At 36.6% G+C, this 24897-nt stretch overlaps 2 protein-coding genes across 3 annotated transcripts; both read left to right on the top strand.

Moving 5' to 3' along the window:
* The first annotated feature begins 630 nt into the window (after positions 1–630).
* On the top strand, positions 631–8204 carry pex13 (peroxisomal biogenesis factor 13). Its single transcript, XM_067455557.1, has 4 exons — positions 631–862; positions 1254–1975; positions 3706–3828; positions 6860–8204. Exons 1-4 carry the CDS (start codon positions 792–794, stop codon positions 7216–7218), a joined length of 1275 nt encoding a protein of 424 aa, XP_067311658.1. The 5' UTR covers positions 631–791; the 3' UTR covers positions 7219–8204.
* Positions 8205–8668: 464 nt separating this feature from the next.
* Positions 8669–23045, top strand: sanbr (SANT and BTB domain regulator of CSR). 2 transcript variants are annotated; one of them, XM_067455548.1, is made up of 21 exons: positions 8670–9229; positions 9588–9739; positions 11884–12073; positions 12232–12325; positions 12424–12671; positions 12911–12969; positions 13354–13514; positions 14774–14860; positions 15013–15123; positions 15293–15416; positions 15517–15669; positions 15769–15902; positions 16052–16151; positions 19398–19430; positions 19525–19624; positions 19762–19850; positions 20148–20176; positions 20322–20395; positions 20791–20879; positions 21020–21111; positions 21642–23045. In XM_067455548.1, the coding sequence occupies exons 1-21, from the start codon at positions 9178–9180 to the stop codon at positions 21676–21678; spliced, it is 2208 nt and encodes a 735-aa protein (XP_067311649.1). In that variant the 5' UTR covers positions 8670–9177; the 3' UTR covers positions 21679–23045. The 2 variants fall into 2 exon arrangements, with proteins under 2 accessions (XP_067311650.1, XP_067311649.1); XM_067455549.1 differs by lacking the exon at positions 21642–23045 and having other exon boundaries at positions 8669–9229; positions 20796–20879.
* Positions 23046–24897: the final 1852 nt, after the last annotated feature.

The raw sequence follows: 24897 nt of genomic DNA, 5'->3' as shown, positions 1-24897 counted from the left end.
ATTTCTCTTGAAGCCAATACGGAAGTAATGTAAACTGCAATTCCTCAACTGGCCACTAGGGACAGGCTCCAGAAGGGAGCAGAATCTCATTGAGCCCCATGTTAAAATTCTCAACTTTAAAGCAGAAAAAAACATGTTTACAGCCTGGTACAAATTGTGGTTTTGGCTTATAAGGCTAATGTTGATCTTCATGACAACTCTGAGGGGGGTGAATTTTTTTATAACTCATTCGTTTACGTTATATAAAGCCTTAAGGTTCTGCATAATTAAGGGCGTGGTTACAAGTGGATAGCCATTTATCCGCCGTCTATAGTTATTGCGTCACCTCAGCTCCGCGCACATCCCGCCTTTTTGCCCATTTTCTGTTATCCGGGAGTGACACGCGATGACTCGCTCACAAGATGGCAACGCCCAGCTCGCCCATACTTTCAGCTTCAGAACGGCTTATCAGAATCCTATGGGTGACGTCACGGACGCTACGTCCATATTTTTTTACAGTCTATGGTAATGCAGCGTCAGACCGGATTTAGGTATTTTAGTGGCAGGCAGCTATTAAATTTATTATGGAGACCTCACACACCTTATTGTATGTTAAAAAGGTAAAACTTAAAACAAACAGACAAGCACAGAAATTACCACATCGCAACCGAATCTATTATAGATTGCTTTAGTCTCGTGTGGAAAGACAGCAGAACCATGTGAATGATCGATTGCTCTAGTCTGGCGAATGGGACAGTTTCTGTTCCTGACGGTTGTTGTGCAGCTCGACTTTTGGTCTGACATATAAAATAATGGCACAGCCTCCACCAAAACCATGGGAAAGGCGAATCCCTGGAACCATAACGGCACCACTAAACTATCGGTTCGTAAAAACTCGTCTTATTTTGTGTCCAAAAGACAAAGTGTCGGAACGCTAGCAAACATATTAGCCACCGAGCATATAAAATATATATTGGACTACGTGGTGTTTTGTTGTAAAATAAGTATGTGCATACGTTTGGCTTTACTGCGAAGCTGAGAAAAGTTATGTATGGCTGTATTAACGATTATACTTTTGCTGTTAAATTGCGTAAACTTAATGTTTACGTACTGGAGCATGCCAATAAGTGTCAAAGTTCACAAATGCTGTGTTCAGACTTTTACGTTTAAATAGATAATATTTAAACTATGTTGAAATATCTATCATTATGGCTATTATTATGGCTTTTATTTAGATATGCCATTTTATTTGAATGTGTTTGTCTTAAATCTAGCTCTACTGAATTTGGATCAGCATCACATAGTGGGCCATCAATGTCTGGTCCTCCAGTTCTAACACGTGTGGCACCACCCATCCCTCCAAGATCCGTCCAACAGGCATACCGCCCTACATACAGCTCATTCCCCTCCTCATACAGCCCCTATGGGAGCTCCATCTATGGTGGTTACAGTCCCTACAGCTACAGTGGTTATGGAGTTGGAGGTGGTCTGGGTTATAACCGTTTTAACTCAGCAGACGACGTCCCACCCAGCCGCTTTGTCCAGCAGGCGGAGGAGAGCAGCCGTGGAGCATTTCAGTCCATTGAGAGCATTGTCCACGCCTTTTCGTCGGTCAGCATGATGATGGACGCTACTTTCTCAGCTGTCTATAACAGCTTCCGTGCTGTTCTGGATGTGGCCAATCATTTCTCCCGCTTGCGCATACATTTCACAAAAGTGCTGTCTGCTTTCGCCCTGGTTAGGACCCTTAGATACCTATATCGCAGGCTGCAGAGGCTGCTGGGAATGCGTCAGGATTCAGAGGTGGATGATTTGTGGGCAGACAGTGCGGCCTCCTCTGTGGTATCTGCTTCAGGAACCAGAGGGGCAGGGATTGATGACCCTGGGGTGAATTCTGTCAAATCGTGGCCTATTTTCTTGTTTTTTGCTGTCGTTCTTGGAGGGCCGTATTTGATATGGAGGCTTTTGAGGTCTGCTGAGGGTCCTGAGGAAAATGGTGAGACATTTCAGTCTTAAACTTTACCCACTCTTCTCACTATTCATTGGTCTGACATGAGTCCAGTATTATTCAATGTCTATTTTGTTTCTATTTTGGCTTTAATGTAGGACCATGGGACTGTTATTGAGAATGATTTGTTTTAAAATATATAAATACTTTTATTCAGGTAGGATGTAATTAATAAAATTGGTTAAAATATTGTACCACTAAAAAAACAAACTTCTTCTGTGTGATTACAATAACATTGATTGATACAATTATTAAGAACACCATTCAAATATTTTCTGTCCTACAGTATGCAGGGCTCAAAAAAATTTGCTATTGGCCCATTCAAATGAGTAAATTAAATGAGTTAAGTGTGATCGTCTTCATTGCTTTTAACCCATGTTACCTTGTATTCTAATAAATAAGGTTATGACACAAATTTAGATGCCACCAGTGAAATCTCGCAATTCTTGATTCCAATAAAAATAAACACTAAAGTAAAGTAATGTAGATTTTATAGTGCTGGGGCCCGTTCTTCGTACCTCGCTTAATACATCTGAGATGATTTGACAGATCCCAGATCTTTTAATCGTGACAACTGATCTCTGGCTAATTTGGTTCTTCAAACTCATTTGCGGATTGGATTAAAATATCTGGATTACTGTTAGAACTACCTGAAAAACATGCAAATATATACAAAAGGAGTATATATATATATATATATATATATATATATACATACATACACACACATATATTAAGTAAACACAAAATTCTATTTTGGATGTGATTATTTGCGATTAATTGATTGCCCAGAGGCCCATTCTTCGTACTATCTCAGTTAGCTGGATTTGACTGCGACTTTATTACAAGACTTCATTACTGAACCAGGGGCAAATTATAATTAAAAATAATAATACATATAAAAGTTTATTTGAAAATAATATTTTAATGTTGTGTAAAATGTGCGTATAATACTATAGACACTTTCAGATTTCAGATTTGTGAACTCTGTAATGGAATAATTACTTAATAGTTGTATTGGAGGTTTACACACATTGTGCAGTTAATCTTTGTCGTGCATTAATTTGAGTGATGACGGATAATATGGGTTGATGCAGAGACGCAAGATAACGCAAGAGATGCAGATAATTTGATCTTGACTGTTTAGAAACTTTAATTAATACTGTCACATAACAAATCTGCTTCAAACTGAATTAAAAATGAAATTACAACATTGAAATAAAAATGTAAAGTGTGTACAAATATTATAAAATCATGAATATAAATAATTGGGAATCATGTTCATCAAAACAGTGCACATTTAATTTATCTAACTTTTATGTTGGTTTGGTCGTTTGTCTGTTTCCTTATAAAGGTCCATAAATTCGTGTTTTTTCTTCTTCTTTTTTTGACAAGTTGAATTGTTGATCGTGGTTTCGAGTATCAATGCATCTGCCCTCTTCAGGGAACACCGAGTAGTGCTCTCAGATAATTTAATCCTGAAAAACATAAACCACTCTTTTATTGCAATTGTATCTTTGTTCTATCATATTTATTTGTGCTATTGAATTTTTTTTTTTATTTGATTGTCTTTTATAAATAACTGACTACTTTTCTTTAATAATGTTTATTCAAATTTAAAGCAGGTAATAAACTAAGGTAAGACGTAGGTAATAAACTTTAGGTAGAAGAAGGTTCTGTATTTTTGTGCTTAATAGAAGTTCTGTTCTGTTTTGTAGCCACTAACTGGGCAAGTGGGGATGATGACCATGTGGTAGCCCGAGCTGAGTATGACTTCACAGCAGCATCTGAGGAAGAGATCTCACTACAGGCTGGAGACATGCTTAATCTTGCCCCTAAAGGTAAAAGAACAAGACACATTCTGAACAGAAGTGTACTTAAACACTTTGACACACAGTACCTAAACATACACTGGCTATAAAATGAAAATAAAACAATGTACATTGTCACAAATCCTTTTTGCACAGCAGCTCATTAACAATGTAATGTTTTACATTTGACTGATGTCAAACATATACACTTTGTAGTGAGCGACCGATACTGATTTTTATTTATTTATTTTATAACCGATACCATTTATTTGCATGTTTTTACAATTATTGCTACAGCACTGAACTGGACAACTTAACTTTTTAAACACTGTAATTTTTGCAATTTCACTTCCTTACATACAGAACAATAGACACTTACATTTACATCAATAAATAGTCGGAAAAAGTGCATATTTTTAAATACAGTACAAAGTCTTTTTTACATTATGCTGTTATAAAATTAAAGGGATAGTTCACTTTGAAATTAAATTTTGATATGTTTTAGCTTACCTCATGGGCATCCGAGATGTAGGAGTATTTGTATCCCCAGTAGTTTCAATTTTGATCATTTTAGGTCAAACTGTTCTTGTCTGTGCCTCACATAATGCAGGTCTATGGTCACCACCTCAAAGAGCATACACAGAGAAGTCCAAATTAAACACTCCCCCATCGTAAGTACACACTAATGGCCTAAGACACGAAACGAGCGGTTTGTGTGAGAAAACGAACAGTATTTATATAGTTTTTACCTCTTGTACACCACTACGTCCGACTGATCCGGGGGCGCGTGTGCGTTTCCTGTTGCGACATTCGTGCGTTCTGGCTTTAGTCTTCGCATGCGCGGAAAGTGCCGGAAGTGGATCCCTTGCGCATGTCCGTCTCTCATTGTTCACACAGAAATTTGGGAAGTGTTACCTTTCACTGTGAAGATCTAAACATATTTAGACGTACAGGACATCGCAATGGAAGAAGATTTCGATATATTAACAGACAACGTTGAATTTTTTTCACAACCATATTTATTTGAACCAGAATACACTGATCAAGAATGTGATACCACTTCCGGCGCTTTCCACGCTTGCGCAGACTAAAGCCAGAACGCGTGAATGTCACAACAGGAAACACGCACGCGCACCCTCAGATCAGTCGGACGTAGTGGTGTTCAAGAGGTAAAAACGATATAAATACTGTTCGTTTTCTTACACAAACCGCTCGTTTCGTGTCTTAGGCCATCAGTGTGTTCTTACGATGGGTGATTGTTTAATTTGGACTTCTCTGTGTATGCTCTTTGAGGTGGTGACCATAGACCTGCATTATGTGAGGCACAGACAAGAACGGTCAACACCCCATAAATATAGGTATAAATGTAAGCATTAGTTTTAATCTGCAGTTTTAAAATATTTATTTGTTTTTTAATAGACTAAAGATTAAATATTCTCTGGAATATGCAAACAATGTCAAAAAATGTACAAAACCACGAATACATCATTGCTATTATGAGTCCATCTAATAATCCCTGGCACATTATCAGAATTATTAGTAATGTTTGCGTCGGTCTAGATTTATAACCTAACAGAGCGCTGTTATCTATGCGTCCACACAGAACTTCTTTATGGAAGCCCGTTTCCGCCACTAAATAAACAAATAAAAAGAGTAATTGGGACTTTTTTTCTCACAATTCTGACTTTTCTTCTCACAATTGCGAGTTATAAAATCACAATTCTGAGCTATACACTTGCAATTACATGATAAAGTCACAATTCTTACTAAGAAAACAAGTCAGATAAAAAGTCACAATTACTCTTTTTATTTTTTTTATTTAGTGGCAGAAACGGGCTTCCATATGTCTCTCACGGATATAATTATTTTCCACAGAGCTGTAATTGTTTCAATGTTTATTATATAAATGTTATATAGCAGACATTCATATAATTTAAGGAGTTTTAAATGAGGTGAGTCTTGTTTAAAGTTACATACGGTGCTGGAGCAACAACACCGGTGAGTGAACGGCTGAACGCAATATGAGCATAAACTGATTTAATTTAATTAATGTAAAGTTACGTCTTTATTGTGACATGACAGATTACCTGACTCTGTGAGTTCGTCTCTATTTTTAGCACCTAGTTTAAATATAATTAGTAGCATCTCATAACATTTTATTTGTGAATACTAGCTTATTCGTGCAGCACTGGCTGTTATGTTAAATAAAGTTTATTAATTAAGGGATTCAAGTTATTTTACCTTTGAACACCGTTGTTGATAGCCTGGTCTTACCAGACTCTTGTACTTCATTTGTACAGAGAATCTGGCCACTCTCCATTGACAAGCATTTATTTCCGCGAAGGCGGGTACTCTGTTGAGGTTTAAAACTATTGGATCTGCCACAACCAATCGCTAACGTTTGGTCGTGGCGTATGTCATGCGCCCTTTTCCTGTTTCTCACAAATCTGCCAAAATAATTGTGCAGGCCCACCTCAGTGATTACCTAAAACTTGTGCATTTGGACGGCAAAAAAATCATTGATTATTGACTAGTCAGTGAAGGTATTGCCTGTAAATGATGGCAATACCTTCCGACCCCACGAGAAACAATTACCGTCCGAATAGGGCTTCAGCCAACTCCTTCACCACTAACGGAGCGAGCTGGAAAATCAAAGTTTTCCCAAATTCACCCTGTTGGGGGAGGAGGGCCACAACATCATGGCCACAACAAACCCCAGCAAAGATTGTTATTGTTATTGCTCCGGCTCTAACTTCTGGACATTCGGCTGCGGTGCCACAATGGAATGAATGGTTTCGTTTGCATCTTTCTCGTTGTTGACTCATCTCCCCTCAGACGCAATCCTTTATTGGTGGGCTTGTAAGCGATTCTCAAAACATCCATAAGAAGGCGCCATTTATCGGTGAATCTGATATTACAAAACCGATAATCAATTATGAGAAATGCTTAAATATTGGGAAACCGATATATCGGTCAATCAGTAACACTTTGTACCATGTAAATTTATTCTAGGCATTGTCTTACAGCTTGTACTTGATCTGTTTCTAATTTTTTTTTCCAGAACAACAGCCCAGAGTGCGTGGCTGGCTGTTAGCCAGTGTGGATGGGCAGATCACTGGCCTCGTCCCTGCCAACTACGTCAAAGTGTTGGGCCGGAGGAGAGGCAGAAAGCATGCAGAACTGGAGAGGATGGCACAGGCTCAGCAGGCTGCACAGAACCTTCCAGCACCTCAAACTGCCCTGGCAACAGCTTCTCTTCCCAACTCCAGGCTGGCTGTCCCTACCATGTCAGATCCAGATGAGCTGCTGGATTCTGTTTACAGGGAGACACAAAGCCTTCATACTGTTCTGGAGGTGCAACCTTCCACAAACAATAGCAGTGATACTGTAGTGATAACCTCAGAAAAGATGGACTTATGAATAATCTGTTTGTGTGGAGAGGTGAGTGTGTGTGCATCTGTGTGTTGGTGGGAGCTAGGAGCAAAAGGTGTATCCTTTATTAGAATGCATAGCCCTCTTTATAAAATGGTCCTACAGCTAAAAAAAGGTGAGGAACAAATTAAAAATGAAGGTTAAGAGTGTTAAAAAAGAGGTGATTAGTCTTATACCTTTATAATGTATCGTTTGAACTCCATAATTCCACAAATTTCAGTAGACTGTTAGGCTCAAAGCCATTACCAATATATTATTTTCCTTCAACAAAAATTGTGTATATTTCAACATTTAAATTGCAAGTTTGTGTTAATAAGACCCATTAAATTATTTTGAAAAATAATTAGGCAAAATGGATTCAATTTGCATTGATATGCTTGCTTCAAGCATTAAATGTTGTCATTCACAAATATGTTGTTATTCATGTGTCAACAAATTAATGCATCTAATTAGTTTAAATTAGTTCTCATATCAGTCTGAATCTATGTTTCTTATGACTTTCATTACTCATTATTCATTTACTCACTCTCCTAATGTAAGAGTTTTAAATTGCCGTTCATCTTTCTGCAATGTTGTGAATATTTAATATTTTCATTTTAAGCTGTGCTGTATCAAGGATTAGTTTGTGCATTTCTCTGTTTTCAGATTTGTTTGTTTTCTCTTACTGCTACTTAATGTCAATTATGTATACAAGAAATTATTTTGCCAGTAAATACTTTGCATTTGGAAAAGTACTTTGCTTTGCATTTGGAAATAAATATAATTATTTTTAAATAATTTAAAATAACTGATTTATATTTTAATATATTTTAAATTTTAAAATATAATTTATTCCTGTGATGGCAACGCTTACATTTCAGCATCGTTACTGTAGCCTTCAGTACGTGTCACATGATCCTTCAGAAATCGTTCTAATATGCTGAATTGGTGCTCAAGAAACATTTATTATTGTTGATGAAAACAGTTGTGCTGCTTAATATTTTTGTGAAAACTGACACTTCAGAATTTGAAGAAAGTTCACTTTGTAACATAAATATCTTTGTCACATTTGATCAATTCAATGTGTCCTTGCTGAGTAAAATTATGAATTTAAAATATTAAAACAATACTAACCCCAAACGTTTAAATGGTAGAGTATAATCCATGGCTGCACACTATGGTTATTAAATAAGGAGACAGCTTCACACAATCATTTTTACCCTTATGCGATCCACAGTTATACTAAACTAAGCTGTCTAAAAATAAGCCTTTAGTCTGTCAGAATGTATAAAATGCCACATTTCATTCAGCAGTCTAATCTTCTTGATTATAGAGATTACATGCATTTTGGTTTCCCTGGGTCCCATATTAAAAACAGAAAGCTATCACTCAGTATCAATCAATGAACTCTAATGTTGGGGCTGTCGCCTGGCAACGAGGACGCCGGCACGCACCTGCTGCAGTGCGGCACCGGAAATACAGAGCACGACACAGCGGCAAGCACGGGGGATGTTAAGGGGAGTTAACCCTTTGCCACGGGTTGCTTTCAATCGTTTTTCTCAGTTCTTTTTAGCAAGCTCGGGTCAGAGAGTTTTGGCGTCTTGTCAAATCGCAGTAGACAGACGGATAGGCAGCAGAGGGAGGAGGCGCTCAATCGGGGACACTGCAGCGCGAGCATCATCATGGCACACGCGCTCAGAGCGCTGCGCGTGCACGCTGCATCACTCTCTCTTCCATCTCTGGCATTTTAACAAGAGCCGCTTCAGCAAGAGGAGAGATAAATACGAACGTGGGTAGTCATGCCCAGCAAATCTGCTAATTTTAAGCCGAGCATCTGTTTTTATTATTATTTGTATATGCTGTGTAGATGTGAACTTTACTGGTTTACCAGGATAAAATCAAAGTAAGCCACAGCATCTCTGTTGATGTTACTCAAATCCAGCCCGTTATCAGCACCACTCAGCTGGAATGAAAGAAGAGCATTGCTACCAGAGGAAACAGCGCATAAATCTGGAACAGGGTAAACTGGCGATTTGATTCTGTGTGTGTTAGGCTAGCTTAGCATTTCACTGAGCGATGCGACACAAAACGTGGGGAGTGTCATGATCTGCTATTTATTATGCTATTTAAGCGTCTTTTACAGCTCCACACACAGCTGTATACGTTACGTATTTCTAAGCACCGTTCATTTTTATTATCATATCTGTGTTTATAACCTCACATTACCAAATGCGACAGCTGTCATTCCATCAAATTGCCCCTTGTTTCTCTGGAGTGGAGATCAAAAAGGGACAATAGCGAGCTAGTAGAGGACTTATGAGTCAATGTTAATTTTAAAAATAGACTGAGTGTATGCTAGTGTTCTTTCTTCTCCACAGAAATGAATCGTCTTTGCTCTGTTAATAATAACTTTCCATATGACAACAACCTCCTGGTGCTGGACATGGTGTTGAGCTCGTTATGGGCATCGCCTCAGCCAATCAACTGGGAGAATGTTGCCAAGTTGGTCCCAGGGTTCACACCTAAAGAGGTAAGAGACTTGAAGCCTCCAACTATATAAAATATTTTTTTTTCTATATAAAACTATTTGCTCGCCTATTAACTATAAAAACATTCTTCTCAGACGGTGTAGTATCAATATAAAATTGTTTTTTAAAAACTGATATTCTAAACAAAGCGCAGATTTTTGTTCCATTTCACAAAATTGTTCTTCGCTAAACTTTTGTATTAGGTTACCAAAGAGACAGAACTATCAGGGAAGAGCATGCTTGAAAGGAAATATGAGACGTAATAATTAGATTCCGTTCCAATCAATTCCAATCAAGTTGTAATTTTATAAAATATTTTTAATAAAAATGCAAAAAGTGAAAAAAAAAATGTAGAATGCATAAAATGCTATACTACTTACACACACACACACACATTTGTTTGTGTGACATATGGGGACATTTCATAGGCGTAATGGTTTTTATACTGTACAAACTGTATTTTCTATCCCCTTACGCTGCCCCTGCCCCTAAACCTACCCATCACAGGAAACATTCTGCATTTTTACTTTTTCAAAAAAACTCAAAAAATCCTGTATGATTTATAAGCATTTTGAAAAGTGGGGACATGGTCAATGTCCTGATATTTCACCCTCTCCTTGTAATACCTATGTCATACCCATTTCATTATACACATTTGGGTCCTAATGACACACACACACACACACACACACACACACACACACACACACACACACACACACACACACACACCATGTCCCAAGTACACAATTTCAATGTTCTTATTATAATTTTTATGCAGCCTATATGACAGATTTGCGCTGCAGGTTGCACTTAACTGTATTTTCCTTTTTGAAGTTTCAATCATAATTCAAGCAATTCAAAACCACAAGCGCATCTGAAGTGTCTCAGCTAAGGAAAATAATCCATTATTTTTCATCTTTAAAGGGGTTATGTTGTGCACTTTTATTGTTTTAAAATGTTTCCTGGGGTGCACTTATAATGCTCAATTTCTAAATTGTCATAATTTTTTTTATATAAAAGGCATTTTTCCTACCCTGATTTTAGCCCTCTGATTAAACACTATGTTTGTAGGGGCGTGTCTGCTGTGAGACTTCAGTGTACACGCCCACTGCTGTGATTGGCTAGCATCTTTGCATATGAAATAGCTAAGTATTGCATGTGGAATTCTCTCTAAAACTTTTAGCACGTTTTTACTATTACAGCGCTCAAGGTTAACTAATCGTGAAACGTGATGATTATATTTAGATCTATTGAATTATTTTGATATTGGCATGAAAGGTTGCAGTGGTGAGCATTGTCGCTGATCACGTTGAGCTCTTGAATGCAGCGATCTCGTCATTGCAACTTGATTTCTGCACACTAACGACTGCTTTCATCATAACTAACAGTGCAAACACAATGTAAATAAGAGATTTGTTGATTACTGCTGGAGTTTTGGCGAGAATCCAGAACTCACTTGCGCTATTTGATTGACAGTTCCTGCAATTGTAAAGTGAGCATTCTTAGATCGCCTTCTATATATAATTTAATCACAGTTTAAATAACAGATTATTTTCATTCTACTAAAAGAAACAATGTGAAGTTGACCGTTTAGTCACTGGATTGATTTACTGACTTAGACAAAGAACATCTGTACATGAATCATCAGAAATTGCTGGTCACAAATCAGGCATTAGAATGAACACGGTTCAGAATGAACACAAGTTGTTGTGGCAATACTGATGAGTCCATATAATAAAAGTCTGCTTACAAAGCCTGCACCAAAATTGCGAATGATTTACCAAATAATCCACAGTTTAATGCACAATATACTGAATAAAAATAAATAATGTTCAACTGAGACATTCACATTGAGTCCTTCTCTGAGCTTGGTTACAATAAAAGCTGTTTTTGATCTAACAAGGAAGTTTTCAGATCTGAAACTTACAGGATATTCTTATAGCACAATAACATCTTTTATGTCAAAAGCTCAAGGAAAATTAGATTTCCCCATTCATGACCCCTTTAATATATCAGCCAAATGTACTTATCAGGCCGATAACGTTAAAAATGAACATATATCGGCCAATACTGATATGGTGGCTGAATTATCGTGCTTCCCTAATTCCCAAGATGTTCAACTTATCCTTTTAAATTTTTGTAGTGTGCACGGAGGTTTGAAGAGCTGAAGACTACAGGCAGTTTCCCTCATGTTGATGACCAGTGTAACCCATTGACCGGCGCAGTGAGCTCTCCGTCAGAACCCTTTTCCACTTACATCAAATCTAATTTATTGGATATTACAGGAGATGCGGAGGAACCACAGTCCAATCAGGCAAATCTTTCAGTCTCGGGTGAGTCAGTGAATGGGTTCTGGACAAAATGCCCAGACTCTGGACTCCAAATTACTCTTTAATATACAGAATTTTGGTATTCTTGCTTGTATGGGGTGATTTCATTGTTCCAGGGTAACAAAAAACTTATTGAAATGGGGCTGTTTATATATATTCAGGCCTCACTGTGATCTCTACTGGTCGAGGAGCCTCTGCAGACAATGAGATTGCAGATCCCGCTAAGAAGATTGAGAGAACAGAAGGGAATACAAGGTGAGGCACATTCATATCAGGCCACCAATGAATCATCTTCTACTAATAATTACCATGTATATGTTCACTAAATGCTGTATTCTTTTTCTTTCACAAAGCCCCAATATGGTAATCCACGTTTGCGATGAGGCAAAGAACCTGAAGCAGGACTTTGTGTGTCCAAGAAACCTTCTAGTAAAAGAGATGCGTTACTTTGAAGAGTATCTTTCTGTGGACCCACAGCGCTGGGACGAGGTGGACATTTCTGTCCACTGTGACGTCCAGATCTTCGACTGGCTAATGAACTACGTCAAGAGTCACAACACTGAACATTCGCATGGAAAACACATGGACAAACCCAAGCTGGGTAATTGTAATTTGGGAACTGTTTGAGAAGTTCAGTGTGTGTTTACTGTTGTGTTTTTTATTTTTTATTATTTTTTATATATATAATCAAAGATACCATCAGAGGTGTTGTGTAATGTGTGTTCTATGAACTGGCTGAATGGTGTTTGACGTGGTTGTAAACGGTTATGCGTTGGCTGTGAGTTTGATGTTTCGCTGTTTGTGATGTTGTCGGTTATGTTATGTGGTGTTTGGTTGCAGAGCACAGCAATGTCATCTCAATCCTGATCTCCTCCGAGTTCTTGAAGATGGAAACTTTAGTAAGTGTTGTGAGGGGTGACAATGTTTTGGGTAATGTAGTAAGTGTGCTCTGAGCTGGGTGACCTTTAGGTTGTAGTTGACACTTTAAAAAGCATGAAGCATGATGGCTGTTTCATCATTTGTGTTGTTCTTCTGGACAAATCTGTGCACTGCCCAAACAAGCACTATTGAGATGCAGAATGTTCATAATTTTCAGGAAAGACTTGGTGAATCTTGATGAGTGTGCTTGTAGAGAATTATCCATAGTTAGCTGATTTTTATTATCCAAACCTTGTCTGAGCAGTGTGCAGAAAGCATGTTTGGTTGTTCCCATCAGACATTATTCATCCACTTGATAAATGGGCTTCAAGTGTTTGATTATCATGTGTTTTGTGGATCTGAAGGTTGAGGAGTGTATCCAGTATTGCCACAAACATATGAGTGCCATCATAGCAACGCCGTGCAATATGAACTGCATCAACAACAACCTGGCTGGACGCATCGCTGATCTCTTCAGCCACAATGAGGCTGATGACCTCAAGGACAAAAAAGACAAATTCAAAAGGTGAGAAAACACAGGACAAAACAGAAAAATGCTGGATATTTATTAGCTTTAACATCGAAATATCTTGCATGTAAACACTATATTCAGTTGTCACCTATCTATATTTTATATAAAATGTATAAAAAAAGTATTTTTTTTCAATTCTTTTTTTTTAATATAAAAAATGTATTCAGCAAGGATGTGTTAAATTGATAAAATTTGAAATATTTATAGTAAAGGAGATTTATATTATTTGAAAATGTTTTTATTTTGAATAAATTCAGTTCTTTTGAACCTTTTATTCATCAAATATATTAGGCAGCAGAATTGTTTCCAACACTCAATAAATCAAAATATTAAAATGATTTCTGAAGGATCACATGACACTGAAGACCGGAGTAACGATCCTGAAAATTAAAATGATCCTGAAACCAAATATATTCATGAGCTGTATGCCAAAATCATCAGTATTAAAACAATAAAAGACCTGAAATATTTCAGTTGGTGTGCAATGAATCTAAAATATATGAAAGTTTAATTTTTATCATTACATTATGGAAAATAATGAACTTTATCACAATACGCTAATTTTTTTGAGAAGGACCTGTATATATATATATATATATATATATATATATATATATATATATATATATATATATATATATATATATATATATATATATATATATATATATATATATATATATATACACATACAGTACAGGCCAATAGTTTGGACAAAGGTTTGGAGTTAAAATATACATTTTAATCCTATAAAATTCTGTACAATTCTATAATGTACACAACCGTTCAAAAGTTTACAGTTGGTTTTTGAAAGAGGTCTCTTATGTTTGCCAAGTCTGCATTTATTTGATCAAGTAAAAATTGTTATTGTAAAATATTGTTACTATTTAAAAATAACTTTTCTATTTTAATATATTTTAAAATGTCCTTTATTCTTGTGATGGCAAAGCTGAATGTTTAGCATCATTACTCCAATCATTCTAATATGTTGATTTACTGCTCAATATACATTTCTTATTATTATCAATATTGAAAACAGTTGTTCTGTTTAATGTTTTTGTGGAAACTAATAGATTTTTTTCAAATAGAGAACTTTTGAAGCATTATGAATATCTTTACTGTTGCCTTTAACCAATTTTATTTTTCATTGCTTAGTAAAATTATTAATAGAAATGCTGACCAAAAACTGTACAGATGATATATTATGTTTTTTGATCATACTTTATTTGTGATGATTTGTACTTTCTCACCAGTAAACTGTTTCAGAAAAAGATTGAGAGATTATTTGATCATGGTTATCATAATCTCGATTCCCCTGGTAATGCATCTACTCTGTACAGGTAAGAAACCTTTGCATTGTTGTACAAGCTCTAATAATGATAATAGCATGATGTATTATTGTATGGATATGCACTGGATGTATTATAAATTATCCTTCTGGTACAAATAAGTGGATTTCAGTAGTAATTTAATTTTGTGATTCTTTTCCCAGATGTGGAAATTGCCTTAAGCTTTTAACCAAAGAAACAGAGAAGAAAATCCCTTGTGTTCCAAACAAAATCAACATAGATGCCCGGGGAAACATTATATTTACTCACACCAGGTTGTATGAGGCGCTCTTTATTTCAATCACATACACACCAAGTGTATTTAAAACACTGTAATAACTTTCATTGAAGTCTTAGATTCCAAATTCTGATATTCCAGTCTTATGTACACACACACACACACATATGCGATGCCGTGTTGGTAATTGTGTTGTGTCTGTGTAGACATAAGGCCTGGGAGGCACATGAGTATTTAAATGGGCTTTATGAAGAGTTGAAGTCCTGGGTACTGGTTTACTGGAGGATCTGGGGCACCATCAATTTCCTTGCCTGCTCACGCTGCAAACAGGTAAACAATCGGTTACTTCACCAGTCACAAAGCATGTGTAGATAAATACAGATATTAATTGGTTGGCTACTAATTTAATAAGTTGTTTGGTTTACGGCAGGCATTCCTGTGTTCTGAGTTGGGCCAGTGTAAATACCACCCAGAGGCGGTTGTATATCCTGGCATTGGGGTAGATCATAGATGGCACGGCATTGGTCTTTACCCCTGCTGCAACCAGAAAGTCCTACGATTCGATCCCTCCTCCATGTCCAAGGTTTGTGTTGTTGCTTTAGAATACGTTCACTTAAACATCACTCGGATGATTTTTTAACTTATCTCCCTTGAGTGAATGCCTGTGTGTATTTTGTTGCAGGGCTGTAAAATAAGAGACCACATTGTAAGTGCGGCAGATGGTGGTGACTGTCGCGATCACAATGTAAACTCAACCCAGACCAGAATACTCAATGACCTGCTGCTCCACAGAGAGGCTGTGTGTGTGCCTGAGAGGTCAGACTATAGTAACTTCATTCAGAAAAAAGGGAAAAAAAAATTGAACGATCTGCATGCCATATTTTATTTGTTTGATCCTTTGCCTAGTGTTGTGTTCAGTTCTTTTGACTGATGTTTTAAGCTCTACTCCATTTTGTTTTGCCTAGCTCTGAGGACTCTGCTACAGGCAATGAACATGTGCCAGGATGTGATGTAACGCTGGAGCCAGGGGTGCTTACCGCTCACAGACCTAAGGAAACCACAGCTGTGAGTCCATCACATTTTTATAATCTTTGTTTTTATTCTTTACAGTTATTTATTTGTGTTCTTTTTTTTTCTTTTTCTTTTTGCAGCCATCAGCAACATACAGTAGTGGTCAAAATTGTTGGCACCCCTGGTAAATATGATCAAATATGGCGTTAAAAAATAAATCTGCATTGTTTATCCTTTTGATCTTTTATTTTTTAAAAATCACAAAAATCAAAAAAAAAAAAAGAAAACTTTTGTTGAAGTAAAATAATTGAAAATGGGGGGGGGGGGGGGGGGATTATGAAATAAATGCCTTTCTCCAAAACACGTTGGCCACAATTATTGACACCCCTAAAAAAATTATGAGTAAAATATCTCTGAAGTATATTCCCATTAATATTTAAAAATTTTAGCACACCAGGGTGACAAGGAACATGAAATTGTCCAGCTTTAATGTCTTGTTCCACAGGAGTATAAATATGAGGAAGCACAAAGGCCAAATTCCCTTAAACATTATCACAATGAGTAAAACCAAAGAATATAGTTCTGATGTGCAACAAAAGATTGTTGAGCTTCACAAAATAGAAAGTGGCTGTAGGAAAAAAGCTAAAGCATTAAAATCCCCATTTCCACCATAAGGGCAATAATTAAGAAGATCCAATCAACTAAAGATGTTACGAATCAGCCTGTAAGAGGACGGATGGCTATATCGTCCTAATGCACGGCGAGGAGGAAGGTTTGAGTGCATAAAGACTCTCCAAGATCACAGATGGAGAATTGCAGAGATTAGTTGAGTCTTGGGGTCAGAAAGCCCATAAAAAAACCTACATGACCACATGTTGTTTGGGAGGGATTCAAGAAAAATCCTTCTCGCTCATCCAGAAACAAACTCCAGTATATTCAGTTTTCAGACACGACTGGAAATGCTAAAAGGGACCGGGTTCTGTGGTCAGATGAAACTATAAAAAGAGCTTTTTGCCAGCAAATCTACCAGATTGGTTAGGTGTAAATAGGGATTAAAAGCCCCCTGTGCTAAAAATACGGCTGGATCTTTAATGTTGAGGTGCTAAGGTCTTGGAGATCTTGTTCAGATACATGTAATCATGGATTCTAGTAAATGAAATCAAAACCTGATGGATTCTGCTAGAAATCTTATAATGGGCCTTGGTTGGATCTTCCATCAGGACAACGATCCAAAACAAACATCAAAATCAACACACAAATGTGTCACCGAGCACAAAATGAAGCTTCTGCCATGGCAATGCCAGTTCCCTGACCCAGAGGTGGACAGTAACTAAGTACATTTACTTGAGTACTGTACTTAAGTACACTTTTTAAGTATCTGTACTTTACTGGAGTATAATTTTTTCAGGATACTTTTACTTTTACTTCACTACATTTGAAAGACAAATATTGTACTTTTTACTCCACTACATTTCTATCTAAGTCGAAAGTCGTTTCTGCAGCAGCTCTGAAAGTCGGTGGATGATGTTTTCCTTCTTTAAAATGTTTTTTGTTGCTGTTGTTTCAGACAGTCTGTCAGGAATCACTCTTATAGAGTCATATACATTTTCCCAACTTTTTTTGAACACTGATCAGTTCATAGCAAAATGGAAGAAGACGGTTCTTAGGCACAGTTTGTTCACCCATAGCCATACTTTGAAAGTATGTTTCAGTTTTTAAAAAAAAATCAAGATTAGTTTAGTTGGCATACACTTGGTGCATGTGTTATAAAATATTAAAAATATAATCGTCTGAGAGAAAGAGAATGGTAAAGTTTGGAGAATATCAGATGTGTATCAGTGTATTGGATCCGTGCATTTGGACTTAAAGTGACATCAGCTTTGTAAAGAGCTTTGTAACTTATATACAAGTATTTAAATGAGTTTAAGTTAGTCGTATGGTAGTATGTCAGATGGAGCATCACTGACTGGCTTAAACCATGATGACAGTGTGCATTTATACAACAATAATAAAATAATGCATTGGCATAAAAAAGAAAATTTACTTTGATACTTAAGTACTTTTGAAAACAAATACTTCTGTACTTTTACTTGAGTAAAAATCTATTTTTACAACTTTCACTTGTAACGGAGTAATATTTGACCAGTAGTACTTTTACTTTTACTCAAGTAATAGAGTTGTGTACTTTGTCCACCTCTGCCTTGTGTACTTTGTCCACCTCTGCCCTGACCTGAGCCTTATAGAGAATAAATGATGAACTGAAGAGAAGAAGCACTAACATGGATCTGGAGAGTCTGTATGGAGGAATGGTCTCTGATCTCTGGTCAGGTGTTCTCCAAAACTCATCAGGTATTATAGGAGAAGACTTAGAGCTGTTATCTTGGGAAAAGGAGGTTGCAAAAAGTATGTAATAAAAGGGTGCCAATAATTGTTGCCAACTTCATAATGTGATTTAACCCCACTTTTATTTATTATTTTACTTCAATGAAAGGTTAGGTTTTTGTGGGAGTTTTTTAATATAAGATCAAAAGGATAAACAATGCAGATTTATTTATTACAGCCATATTTCATCATATTTACCAGGAGTGCCAACAATTTTGGCCACCACTGTACAATCACAAATTGACACAAAATGCTGCACTACACGTGTACAGACAAAAATACAAAAAAAGAAAATTTTGATTATATACGCAACAATATTGTGTGTATATCAAAGGAAGAAGGTAAAATAAAAGCAAAATCAGGTGTCAGCATCAATTTGACAATTTTTGGCCATTATTTATTACATGGTATTTTAACATCATTGCAGAATTTATTTTCGTTTTAAAATATTTCCTCTATACATTATGGAATCCAATTTTTAACCAGAGTAAAAAATAAAATAATGTTGAGAGAAAGTTTAAAATAGGAAATAAAGTTTCTTTCTGATTTGGAATTGGAAGATGGTTTCAATTGGAATTGCAAGAGAAAATTACAAGAACAATTTCTTGTTCTGAAAAATTTGCGATTGTGCGACTAAGTTTAAAATAAAAATAAAAATACTGTAAGATATGAAGTTGCAAGTAATAAAATTGCATAATGACAAATTCACATTGCAAATACAAAAATACTACATAAGATGCTAAATCATATACATGAGATGCGTATATTAAGTCATCATTATGAGAATTATTTTTTATTGGTGTCCTTAGAGATGGAATCTGGCTTTCATTTATTGTGATTCATGATTCACATTATTGTTGATCTAAATGTGTTTTTCCAATCTCAAATGATGCACATTTTTCTTCTCTTCGGTTGCAGTTTTCACTCTTAAAAAACTGGAGTCTTCAGCTGGTAAGAAGCCAGCTCCTCAAATATTTAATGCAACAGCATTCCTACACACCTACAAAGAAAATGACATCTCTCATGTTCATTTGTCCTTTTGCAGCGGCAGCAGTCTCTGCTGTCTGAAGATGAGGAGTACACTACTGGGTCAGAGGTCACAGAGGATGAGGTCGGGGATGAAGAAGACACTTCAAAAAAACAAGGTGAGCTAAAATGTTACCCATCTGTAAAATCATCAAATAATCTTCAGGCAGTACCTCATTGCGGTCAAAAGGTGGCAGTCACATACAATTTTCAGGAATCTGACCTTAAAAATGGCTTTGTGACTTTTTGTACGCAGCTGCAAAGAAGGCAAGAAAATCTGGCAAACCTTTGAAAAGACAAGTGTCCTCCCCGAATTTCCAGCGTAAAGAAAAATCCGGAGAAAAGGTAAATGCAGCACATTATTTAGCTAATTTATTCTATATTGATTTTTTTTTGTTTTTGGATTGCCTTAGAAAAAAAACATTACTGGTAATGGAGCTGACATTTTTTTAGATATGCCAGTGCAAGTTGTATTCAGTTAAATCAGCTCAAATATGTATTTTAGTCTAGGACGTGGCTTAAGCCTTGTCTGTGAAACTAAGGAAAAGTGCTTTTACATGGTAAAACACTCAAAAAGAAATCTGATTCTGTTGTTGTATGCCACTTTTCTCTTTTCATTCATTATATCCTGTTGCTTTAAAGGCACCATCTCGAGACTCAACACCGTTCACGTGAGTGGTTCCTTGCTGTTTTCTGGAGGAGTGATCTGTTTAAACGCTGCATCGTAACGCTTGCTCATGCCATATGATTGAGAAGGGATTTCTAGGCCTCTGAACAATACATTCGGCTCTACATTTGTCTTTCTTTTGCTCTTAGCGTCAGCATCCAGAAGAATAAGTGGGATAGCAATCGGTCCATGAGGTACAATCAGGATGCACAGAGGGAGGAGGGTATGGACCTTTTTACTTTTTTTGCTCTGACTCTAAAAGTGACCTCACAACTGCACAGTGGTAGAGCCAGTCTGATAAAAACGAGTCGTGATTTAAAACCTCTTGAAAATCTCATCAGAGAAAGTTAAATCCAGCCATCGGGAAGGAAGTACATCTGCCAGCTCTTAAGAAGAATAAGTCATTATGTTTTTGTTTTATAAACACTTTTTTATTCAATATAGGATTAAAACCGCAGGCTTGCCATTATTCAGTGATTTTATTATGGTGATTCATCAATGGTATTAAATATTTTAGGGACAATTTTGGCTGTGATTCTGACACTGAAGCTATCAAGTAGCTTATGTGCAGATTTGCAATGATCTTGATGGATGTCTATATGTTCAAAATCTCTCTAGATCAGAGGAGAATGGAGGAGATCATAGCAAATCTCACTAAAATGCGCTTCGGTGACCAGGAGCAGACGAAGATTAAAGATACAAAAGAGGTACAAAACATCTTTACTCCCTTTAGATAAACCATCTAAAGCGCCCTTAAGATCTTTTGCTATTTTATTGCCATGTTTTCAGCAGTATACCAAGATTGTACTCTAGTATTTTGCACTCATGTGTGTTTGTGTGCTTGCAGCCTGCAGGGGGGCTCTACACGAGGCTGGAGGCCCAGTTTAAGGCCTCCTCACAATCCAGTGCAAGACACAGCAGCTCAGAGAAAACTCCAAGGTACTGCAGACATCTTCAGCACTGAAAACACTGTTTCAAATTATAATTCATGAGATTTGGACGGATTAGGAACATGTTTGTTGTAGTGCACTAAACTAAACTTCCTTGTCTGCGCTTTCATATGCAATTCATAGCGATAGTTCAGCCAAAAATGAAGAACTTTCATGATGTTCTTCTGTGGAAATCAAAAGATATTTTGCTCCATACAATGAAAGTCAATGGGGTCCAGTGATGTTTTGGACTCTACTGACTTTCATTGTACAGACAAAAACAAGTTTTTCAAAATATCTTCGTTTCACTGAAGAAAGAAAGCTATACAGGTTTTGGAAAGACATGAGTGAGTTAATTATGACAACTGTCCCTTTAAAATACAATAACTTTTATGGAAGAACCAATGTCCACTGTTTATATAATATTGTGTGAAAAAATGTAATTTACTTGTTTGTGGCTTTAATTTTACCTTTTTTCCTTACTCCCTTTCTCCGTTTCTCTCAGTTCTAATTTTAACTAGTACTTTGGTCTTTTTTTAGAGCAAAGACACGCTCTGGGCCATCAAGACCGACTTAGAGGAAATATGGAGATAAGTGAATGAGTTTTTTGAAAAGGAGGAGTAAAAGAGGTTGCTGCTGTTTGATGAGGCAGAAGAATCCGTCTCTCTCTTCATCCATCCTTTGGTCCACTCCTCACCCCCCCTCACCCCGAACTCTGTCCTGACACAGCAGGAATAGCATTAGAGTCTTTTCCGTTCAATCCCAGGAGAAGAATGGATTGCTGGTGTGGTCGCTGATGTCATAATTGTAGCTATAGAGCATAAACAATGGACCTAATAAAACCTTCAGTTGCACTGTAAACAATACAAGCTTTTGACTGCTACTGAATTGGTTGCACCCACTAAAAAAATTGTATGCATTAACATTTCAGTTTATTGAGCATCTTTTGCTTTATCTCATCTCTAGCTCAGGATTCACTTCCAACCGCAGTGAGTTGTAATGTCCCTGCTTCATTTTAGCCGACTCAGGTGACCAGACAAAGCTCATCTCTGTGGTACTGACCCTGCACTTTAAGGCGTCTTAATTCAATGACTCAAAACTGTATAATACGCAAAGAAGCCACTGGTTAAAGAGTGACTCTGACGACTAATACCTGTGAGGTCCATGGTTCTGCTGTACTGGAACTGTCGCACCTGTACCATTTGGACCAATGTGACATGGGGTAGAATACAGAAACAATAGAATAAATCATTTAAAATAAACCTGGTTCTTTTTTTTACTCCTGTAGAACTGTTTTAAATTACAGGTTCTTGTGAAATTAGTAATTTCCTGGGAAATTTATTCACAGTCCTATTTTACACAATTACTTCATGTTTTTGTTTTTTAAAATCTGACAACAGGAAGAGGAAGTAGAATGTTCTGCATGTGTGGACAGAGGCGGAAGAGATTTGATGAGTTGGTCTGCCTTTTTTGGTGACAGTTGGTGCTTGATTGAGCTCAGGCAGGTTGGGTTACAGTACTGGGCTGTCTGCCAACCAAGAACACAAATGATCATGTGTTAATTCCCTCTTTACTGGTGGGAACCAGATCCATCCCAACCCCCACCATTCAATGAAACAGATATATCTCTCTTACTCTGAAAAGTTGTGGAGAACAGGCAGTTGTAAATAACCTTCTGACTCAATTATTTAATAATTCAATTTTGACTCTCTTCAGATGTTCCCACATTTTCCATTTCTGTGTTGTACACTTTAAAAATAGTATATAGCTGCATGTACACAACCATTCAAGGGGTCAGTAAGAAATAAATCTCTTCTACTCACAAAGGCTACATTTATTTTATGAAAAATATACTGTAAACACAGTAATACAAATATTACAATTTAAAATAACTCATCAATTTAGAAAACCGTGTTTCTTGATATTTTTGTGGAAACCATGATAATTTGTTCAGCATTCTTTAATTAATAGAAAGAACAGAAGTGCGTTTATTTTGAATAATTTATTTTGTAACAATGTAAGTCTTTAAAGTGACTTTTGATCAATGTATCCTTGCTGGATGTGTGTTTTTTTTTTTTTTTTTTACTAGTGTACATACAGTAGGGTGTACAATTCTGAGACCAGATTCTAAATTAACTTTAATGTCAGGATGGAAAATTAAAAATTCTACAGGCGACATGGATCTGAGCTAAGAAGATGCCAATCTTTTTTAGTTGTAGCCAGAAAGAGCAGCGATTCAGCAGAGCAAGGGTATAGGTGGACGGACAGTAACTGCCCTCATTCCCTCAGTACTTGGTCAAAGGTCATATCCTGATCTTTCAATGGCCTTTTGTCTATTGTTACTTGTGGCAAATGCTTTGTTGGCATTGGTGTTGTGCATTTGTTTAGAAAGACATGGATTTGTTTTCTTTAAAGAATGACAGTAGTACTATGCACCAATCTATGTATGTATACACTAGGCTTTACAATATACAACTATGGGTATTATTGAAGCTAAGTTACTTCATAAATCGCATAACTGCTGAAACTATAAACAATGCAACACTAGTTAGCCGCTAACCAGCGTTGCACTGTTTAGTTTCAGCAGTTATGCTACTAACCGTTAGCCATCAGGCCACAATGTCATAATGAATTACTTCTGTTTAGGGGTGTACTATGGTCGCTAGAGGGAGCTGTTTGTATCTAAAAATTCTCTTGAAGCCAAACTTCCTGTGCAGCAAGGACTCCTTCATTGTCTGTGTTGTTGTCATGAAGTTCACCTCTCTCAAGAAGGACAGAGCTATTTATAGTGACAATAGCTATGAGGAAGAGACTCCTGCAAATAACCTGAGTTAGAACAAATATTGTATAATGCTTTATTATTCCATGCATAATTTAATTAAGGATTAAGCCAAAATATAATTATAAATAACCACAAAATCACAATAGCCATGTAAATAGTTTGTAGCTTATGATGTGAAGATATGCATCAAAACAAAGGACATTTGTGATGCTTCATAATGGAATACTTACTGATTTTGTAGTGATTTTAAAAAAAATGCACTTGCAAATACAGGCTGGGCTGTATGTGAACACTGTACTTAAATATATTCACTGTGAAATAAAATTAAAATAAATGTATTAAGGCAGTGAGAAAGTTTATAAAATACTCTAAATAAGACAACTGTCAAACTTGTTTGATTGACGTGGGAGGAGCAGGTGATGTCATTATAATGTATGTAAATGAACAGGCAGGACCAGACAGAACGGGCTTAAACCAGCCCAATCCTGAACAGAGCAGCCCACTTCATTTCACATGTATGTGCCACAATGCACGTGCACCTCCTACTGCTCACTTCTGCAAGATGACCTCTTTCAGTCGTGCCTGTGACCCTGCAAACTTTCAGACCCTCTGTATGTGTTAATTGATGACATACTTTAATAGAGGAAACACGCAACGTTTTCAGATCAAACAAGAGACAGGTTTTCTTTACGACAAAAACACTTTTGGTCCTTTCGTACACATGCATGATCTGGGACCTGTCCTGCAATAAACAAAACCAGACGTCCAGAGGAGTTTCAATGGTTTATTGAATTTCTCAAAATAATTCAAAACAGCTGAGACAACAAAGAAAGGAAGCATGCTGAATTTTCTGTTAAACAAAGTGAAGTCATAGCCTGAGAAAACATCAGACATTTCTTATTTCTAAAATAAGAGTACATTTGCTGACTTTAAATCAGTTACAATGTTTAAAAAAAAGTTTCAATATGTCTCTTAAATGATGATCTGGATGAAAAAGAAAAATGTTTTAACAAA

The sequence above is a fragment of the Pseudorasbora parva genome, chromosome 10 (assembly GCF_024679245.1).
Source record: "Pseudorasbora parva isolate DD20220531a chromosome 10, ASM2467924v1, whole genome shotgun sequence".
Lineage (NCBI taxonomy): Eukaryota > Metazoa > Chordata > Actinopteri > Cypriniformes > Gobionidae > Pseudorasbora > Pseudorasbora parva.
The sequence above is the reverse complement of the archived record's forward strand: the minus strand, read 5'-3'. Positions and strand labels throughout refer to the sequence as shown.

Coding starts and splice junctions, on each gene's coding strand:
- sanbr (XM_067455548.1), top strand. CDS start 9,178: ATGAAAGAAGAGCATTGCTACCAGAGGAAACAGCGCATAAATCTGGAA. Junction 20,177..20,321: donor CGAGACTCAACACCGTTCAC/GTGAGTGGTTCC, acceptor TTTTGCTCTTAG/CGTCAGCATCCAGAAGAATA. Junction 21,112..21,641: donor AGCTCAGAGAAAACTCCAAG/GTACTGCAGACA, acceptor GTCTTTTTTTAG/AGCAAAGACACGCTCTGGGC.
- pex13 (XM_067455557.1), top strand. CDS start 792: ATGGCACAGCCTCCACCAAAACCATGGGAAAGGCGAATCCCTGGAACC. Junction 863..1,253: donor ACGGCACCACTAAACTATCG/GTTCGTAAAAAC, acceptor TCTTAAATCTAG/CTCTACTGAATTTGGATCAG. Junction 1,976..3,705: donor TGAGGGTCCTGAGGAAAATG/GTGAGACATTTC, acceptor TCTGTTTTGTAG/CCACTAACTGGGCAAGTGGG.